This window comes from Empidonax traillii, unplaced genomic scaffold (genome assembly GCF_003031625.1).
Source record: "Empidonax traillii isolate 1590-97213 ecotype Southwest subspecies unplaced genomic scaffold, ASM303162v1 scaffold6028:size9377, whole genome shotgun sequence".
NCBI classification, from domain to species: domain Eukaryota; kingdom Metazoa; phylum Chordata; class Aves; order Passeriformes; family Tyrannidae; genus Empidonax; species Empidonax traillii.
The window spans coordinates 2723-9065 of record NW_020961221.1 but is presented as its reverse complement, the minus strand read 5'-3'; the positions used below and the strand labels follow the sequence as shown (position 1 = coordinate 9065).

General features: G+C 37.7%; 1 protein-coding gene across 1 annotated transcript; it reads left to right on the top strand.

The window, feature by feature from the left end:
* Positions 1-478: 478 nt before the first annotated feature.
* Positions 479-3682, top strand: LOC114073319 (interferon-induced helicase C domain-containing protein 1-like; the record flags this gene model as incomplete). Its single annotated transcript, XM_027911093.1, has 5 exons — positions 479-553; positions 1247-1408; positions 1738-1928; positions 3031-3124; positions 3233-3682. Coding segments are annotated over 5 exons (705 nt in total), but the record flags the coding sequence as incomplete, so codon positions are not given.
* Positions 3683-6343: the final 2661 nt, after the last annotated feature.

Here is a 6343-nt window from a genome sequence, read left to right as displayed (position 1 = left end):
CTTTGGAACTAGACTTAGAAGCCTATACTTTAACTGGACATTAGTGAAGTGGTAGAAATCCAGACTTCTGCATAAATATTTAAAGAATTTGAAAACAATAGAACAGCTATATTGTCAAATCTTCTAGTATCTGTGATATAGGCTACAAACTTCCAAGCTCAGTTACTTAAAAAAGATTTGCTTCTGCTCCCTTCTCCCTCAAGAAAAGATGCTGAACACCTATTATATTCAATAGGAACTCCTCATTTGAGATCTTGCAAGATGCTTAAATGCCATTGTTGAAGCCACTTGATGTTTGGTAATGATGACACTATAATTCCTGAAACTTGTTACTGGCAAAAGAAACTAATAGTGGAAGTTAATATACATTTATTTATTTATTTATTTATTTATTTAATATATTTACAGAATGAGCAAAGGGAAGTTATTGATAAATTCCGATGTGGAAATGTAAATTTACTTATCGCTACAACTGTAGCTGAGGAAGGTCTGGACATCAAATAACATTGTTATTCGCTATGGCCTGGTCACCAATGAAATTGCTATGGTGCAGGTATGAGTTTCTGCATACATAACTTATTTTTAATAGTGCTTTTTTGTTTGGAATGTGCAAATGGTGAATCATATACGTGGCGTTTGGAAATGATTTTGAAAAACTTGAGGGCCAAAAGAGAAAATGCTCTTGCAACAAGGTTCATTTCCAATTGCCACCCTCAGTCTGTAGGCAATATAAAATTTGCATCCATGTTTTAGTGGTGTAGCATCCATTCAAAGTTCTACACAAACAGTAAGCTCTTTTAGTAGAAAAGGTATGAGAGTAGGATCATCAGACCAGCTGATATCAGAGGCATTTGTACCACCAGTGTATGTACACTAAAGCACCAACAGCTAAAGAGAGGTAATTATGTATCAGAATATCAGTTTGACTATGCTCTCATTTAACTCATGAGCACAAATACTTATATATTTAATATTTACATGCATGTTTATATTTTGGTGACAAAATACAGTTTATGCATTGCAATAGCTCTGAGCAGTTTTCATAGGTATCATTGATGATAATGCAGAAACACTATATGTTATTCACTCATTCTTTATCTCTTTGAGTTAAATAGAAAAAAAATACTCTTTGGGGACACTGCGTAAGGAATAATACATGTCCTCCATTATGAAACTAGGAAAAAATGTTGTGTGATGTCATAGGGAACATTCTGCTGTTTATTGTTGTATTGCTTGCAAATTGTAGGCTCGTGGCCGAGCTCGAGCTGATGAGAGCACTTATGCTCTTGTGGCTCCTAGTGGATCAGGAGCTGTTGAACGTGAAGATGTTAATATTTTCCGTGAGAAAATGATGTATAAGGCCATTCAGCGTGTCCAGAATATGCCACAGGAAGAGTATTTAAATAAGGTATTTACTACAACTCTGCACTTTCCCTTTAAAGAGGACTGATTTATATTGTATGAAATACTTTCTATTTGAAATCTACTTAGAGAAGGAAAACTTAATATTAGTTACTACATATGACTTTGATTTCTTCTGTAAGTATTTGTTTAATAATCTATGTTTTCTAATCTTTTAGAAAGGTCTGGTTTTCTATTGGTAAGGGGGGAAACACACAAGTAAGGAAAATTGACTGGAAGTCATGCTGTCAGTGAACTCAGTAAAATAACTGGAAAAGAAAACTATTGCTGTCATTCCACCATAATGTTACAGTGCTCTTACTGTTCTGTTTCTAGATTCATAATTTCCAGTTGCAAAGTATACTGGAAAAACAAATGAAGGCAAAGAGAGATCAGCGCAAGACATACAAGAAAAATCCTTCACTAGTAACATTCTTATGTAAAAATTGCCACAAACTGGTATGTTCTGGAGAAGACATACAAGTTATTGAGCACATGCATCATGTCAGTGTGAAAAAAGATTTCCAGTAAGTGTTTATGAACTACTTTTTCAGGCAGAAACAGATTTTCTTTTCAGCAAGACTGTAACAGAGCCTGTAACCCTCTAGGCCCTGGGAGGAAAAAAAAAAAAAAATTATTCCAGTATTGCCAGATCCTGTGCTATATGGAATTTACAGTTGAAGAGTTTGAACAAAATGTTTGTTCTTACCCCTGATTCAAGGCAAATAGAGTTTGAAACTCTGAAAAAAATTACAGGTTCTGTGGTAATATTAACTAGGTCACTTACTATGTAGTATGGTATGTATTCCATATTGTAAGTGGTCTTACAATTCTAACAGACCTGGGATAAGAGTTTACCTATGGCCAGGTACTCAAAAAACAAGCTGCCATGTGCTGGGCATGGACAATTGTGTAGTTAGAGGATGTTCATACTGGTGACACACCTTTTTTAGTTCTCCCAGTGATGCTTCTGATGCTATCTTGTTTGGTAAACAGAATCACAGAATATGCCAAGTTAGAAGGGACCCACAAGGATCATTAAGTCCAACTCCTGGCCCTGCACAGGATCATCTGCAGGAGTCACACCATGTGCCTGAGAGTGTCATCCAAATGTTTCTTGAACCCTGTCAGGCTTGGTGCTGTGACCACTTCCCTGGGGAGCCTGTTCCAGTGCCCAACCACCCCCTGGGGGCAGAACCTTTTTCTAGAATCCAACCTAAACCTTCCATGACACAATGTCAGACCACTCCCTTGGATCCTGTCACTGGTCACCACAGAGCAGAGATCAGTGCCTGCCCCACCACCTCCCTTCGCAAGGAAGTTTTAACTGCAGTGAGGTCTCCCCTCAGTGTCCTCTTCTCCAGGCTGAACAGACCAAGTGACCTCAGCTGCTTCTCACAGGGCTTCCCCTCAAGGCCCTTGACTGCCTTCATTGTCCTCCTTTGGACACTCTCTAACAACTGAAGTATGACCTTGCATTTTCTCCAACTCCTCCATGTACACAACAGTTACAGAGTTTATGACTTTTTAGGTTTTATATCTGACTTCAGCAATTGTAGTCACTGTGTGTTTGTATGTAACATTGAATGACCAGTGTATTCTGATGGGTGCTGTCTGACTGTTTTTCAGAAGCCTTTACCATACAAGAGAAAATAAGACACTGCAAGATAAGCATGCCGATTACCAGACAAACGGGGAAATTATATGTAAAGATTGTGGACAAGTGAGGAACATCTCATTTTCTTACTCTTATTTTGTTGTTGTCTGTATTTGTTTCTGTCTGATGATCTTGTCTATTTTATCTGAAATGTAATTTTCTTCTACTTGGCAGGCTTGGGGAAATATGATGGTTCACCGAGGCCTTGACCTACCTTGTCTGAAGATTAGAAATTTTGTGGTTGTGTTTGCAGACAAGAAAACAACAAAGCAAATTTTTAAGAAATGGGGAGAACTGCCCATTAGGTTTCCTAGCTTTGATTATGCAGCTCATTGTCCTTCAAGTGATGAAGATTAAGGCCTTAGGAAGAAAATAAAAGCCCTTTTCAACTTTTCTCTGTTCGTTAGAAGTTCCTGTGTCCTACAGAGAGTGCTGCATTGTAAACAGTGTAAGAGCTCCTGGGCATGAGGAATCCATCTCTAAGAGGAAAAGAAAGACAAGGAAAGAGAAGGACAAAGTCACACAGCTGTGTGCACAGTCTGCACTCAGATTTGCAGTGGTACTCCTGGATAAAGATGAACAAATGCATTGCAGTCATGGATATCCATGGAACAAATTCCTGTCTCTTCATTACAAAGTGACAGTACTTCAAAAGTGTGTTAGATGACCTGCTGTCAATCCCAGAACACTGAAGAGACAGCTTGAGATGTGCCATGGTGATTATTTGATGGTTTTCTTCCTTTTGAAGATAAAGTATCTCAAAAAAGGAGCCATGTAATGGTAACAGATTACCCAAGGGTTACTTCTGAATTGCTCTTACTTTGTCGGTGTTTTCCTGACTGAATTCTTCCTCTCATATTCTTAGCTGTAAGCTCACACATTTTGACAGACTGAAATTAAGTTTCCATTAGAAGACATTTCAAAAAATCAAGCCCCTAACCTGAAATTGATGAATTTAATGTCCGAGAAGCACATTGCCAAAGTGACTTCCTGTGTGTTATTTCATAGGATCGTTAGACTGGCTATATAATGATGTATGGGGTTTTTTTCCAATAAATTACTACAGTTATCTCTGCCAACTGATACTCTGATACGTTTATTCTCTTCCACTGGAAATATTTTGTCAATACTAATACCATGGTTTCACCATAGAAATTTAAAGGGTAGTGGTATTCTACTGCAAAAATAGCATAATCTGCCTTCATATTTATCTCATAGACAGATTCCCCAGCCTACCCCCCCACATTTGTAAGTGTGATATTGGACAGTGGAAGGAAGGTTTGTTGTTACAACAGTCAGCTTTGCAAATTCAGGATAAAGTGATATGTGTGCTGGCAAAGGACATGTAAACACTTCAGTAGCCCCAGGTAAAATTTGTAACTTAGAACATAGCTGAAAAGTATACCCATAAATGTTTATACCTTACAACTGTAAAAAAAATCCAGAAGTATTGAGAGTTGAGATTATATATGCAAAGTTGTTTCAAGACGCAGCTCTTCCATAGGTATTTTTGAATGATACAACTAAAACAGGAACACCACTCGGAGATAGGGACTACAATTTGAAGTGCATGTGTTTTACATTTGGGTATTGTCATATTATTCTATTCTTACCTTTCGTGCAGAGTAGAATAAATATGAAATCTTCACCAACTTCTTTATCCAGTATAATAACTGATAAACTGACATCAGTTAAAAAAAATTCTCCTCATGTAATTATTATTCTTAGAAAGTCTTATTATCTTTTTTTTATCGTATTATCTTGCCTAATACTGAAGCTTTTGGCTACTTCTAGAATATGCCAATTTAGCATTAAGTGCAGGACAAATTTTACACTTTTTAAATGTTGGTCTGAGAATGTGACTATTTAAAAATGTGGGAAATCAATAGATCACATATGTTTGTAACGCAAGAGATATTTTCTTCATATGCTCAGAATCTGATAAGATGCTATGAAATATACTAAATTAATAATTAGAATAGCCTCTCTTGGGAAATAATCATCATCCAGATAATCTGTGGATTTCTATATTAACAAGTTGTTACAGTTACATAAGTGTAACATAATACGTAGCATTTTCAAGTAATTTATTTAGTACTTTTAAAATGTAAAACCCTGGTAAAAAGATGATATAATTACATAGATTGGTGCAAGGTCTTCAATCAAATAAATTTCCATGCTGAGTAGATCTCCTGCAGTCTGAGCTTTTGATACTTCCCTGTACTAAAGCAACAAGAGTATATGCAGATGAATTTCTGCATATGTGCTACAGACCTCCAGGACAAACATGCCTGGGCTTCTTGTAGTTCACCTGTGTGCTGCTGTTATACTTCCAGTTCCTGGCGTAACTCGGCTACGTTGCCATCAAAGCTTAAAGAGTGTTTGCACAATCTCACTTCAGCATAATGTGTAATGAACCTCAAATGAATCCTGCTGGTGTGTAGGATGAGGAAGTTCCAGTCAAGTTATTGTCTCTGAGTGGGGTTGTAAAACACACCTATATCGTTCCAGGAAGTGTGAAGTTGTAAAAAACAAGCTAAATTGCTAAATTGTATCTGCTAGTTACCTCTGCATTTACTGCCTTTATGGACCCAAAGTGCTCCAGTGAGTGTGACAAATCGTGATTGCATTTTCTACTTACAGCCTTAATCTGATTGCAAATGTGGAAAGAAGAAAATCTTAGTCACTGTGAATTCGTCTGGCTATGTGTGTGGCTACTTAGGGACTGGTTCTGCTTCAGTTATATTTTCCTTGTTTTGCCTACTTTTGGTCTTATGTAATGCACAACCTGCATCTGTAAATCTCATTTCCTCACCTGTGAAATGTAAATACTTTAGTAACCTTAGAGTACTAGCATAACTCGTTGTATAGTTGCTAACCAAATTGATTTTTTTTTGGTTCCATAATTTGTCCATTTCTCCAAATGACTCACCCTCTTTCTAGCTTCCTTACACTTTTATTTATCTTACATCATGAAGTTCTGAGGTTGCAGAAGTCAGGGAATGTTTGGCTGTTGAAAGAATTGCCATTTGATTCTTCACCATAACAGTATAAACAGTCCAGAGAACAGAGTTCAGATGATAGGAGCGGTAAATCTAATGGCCAGTCTCTTCGCGAACGAAGAACCGGGGAAGGTCTTTCCACCTTCCAGCCTGCGCATTGGATTTTTTAGGTGAGACACAGTGTGCGCGGAACTGAGCCCACCCTTTAATCCTGAGGTTCATCTGCCGGGGCCAAGCACGCTTGGACGGTGGCAGCGAGGTCCTCAGGACGTAGATGGATTGC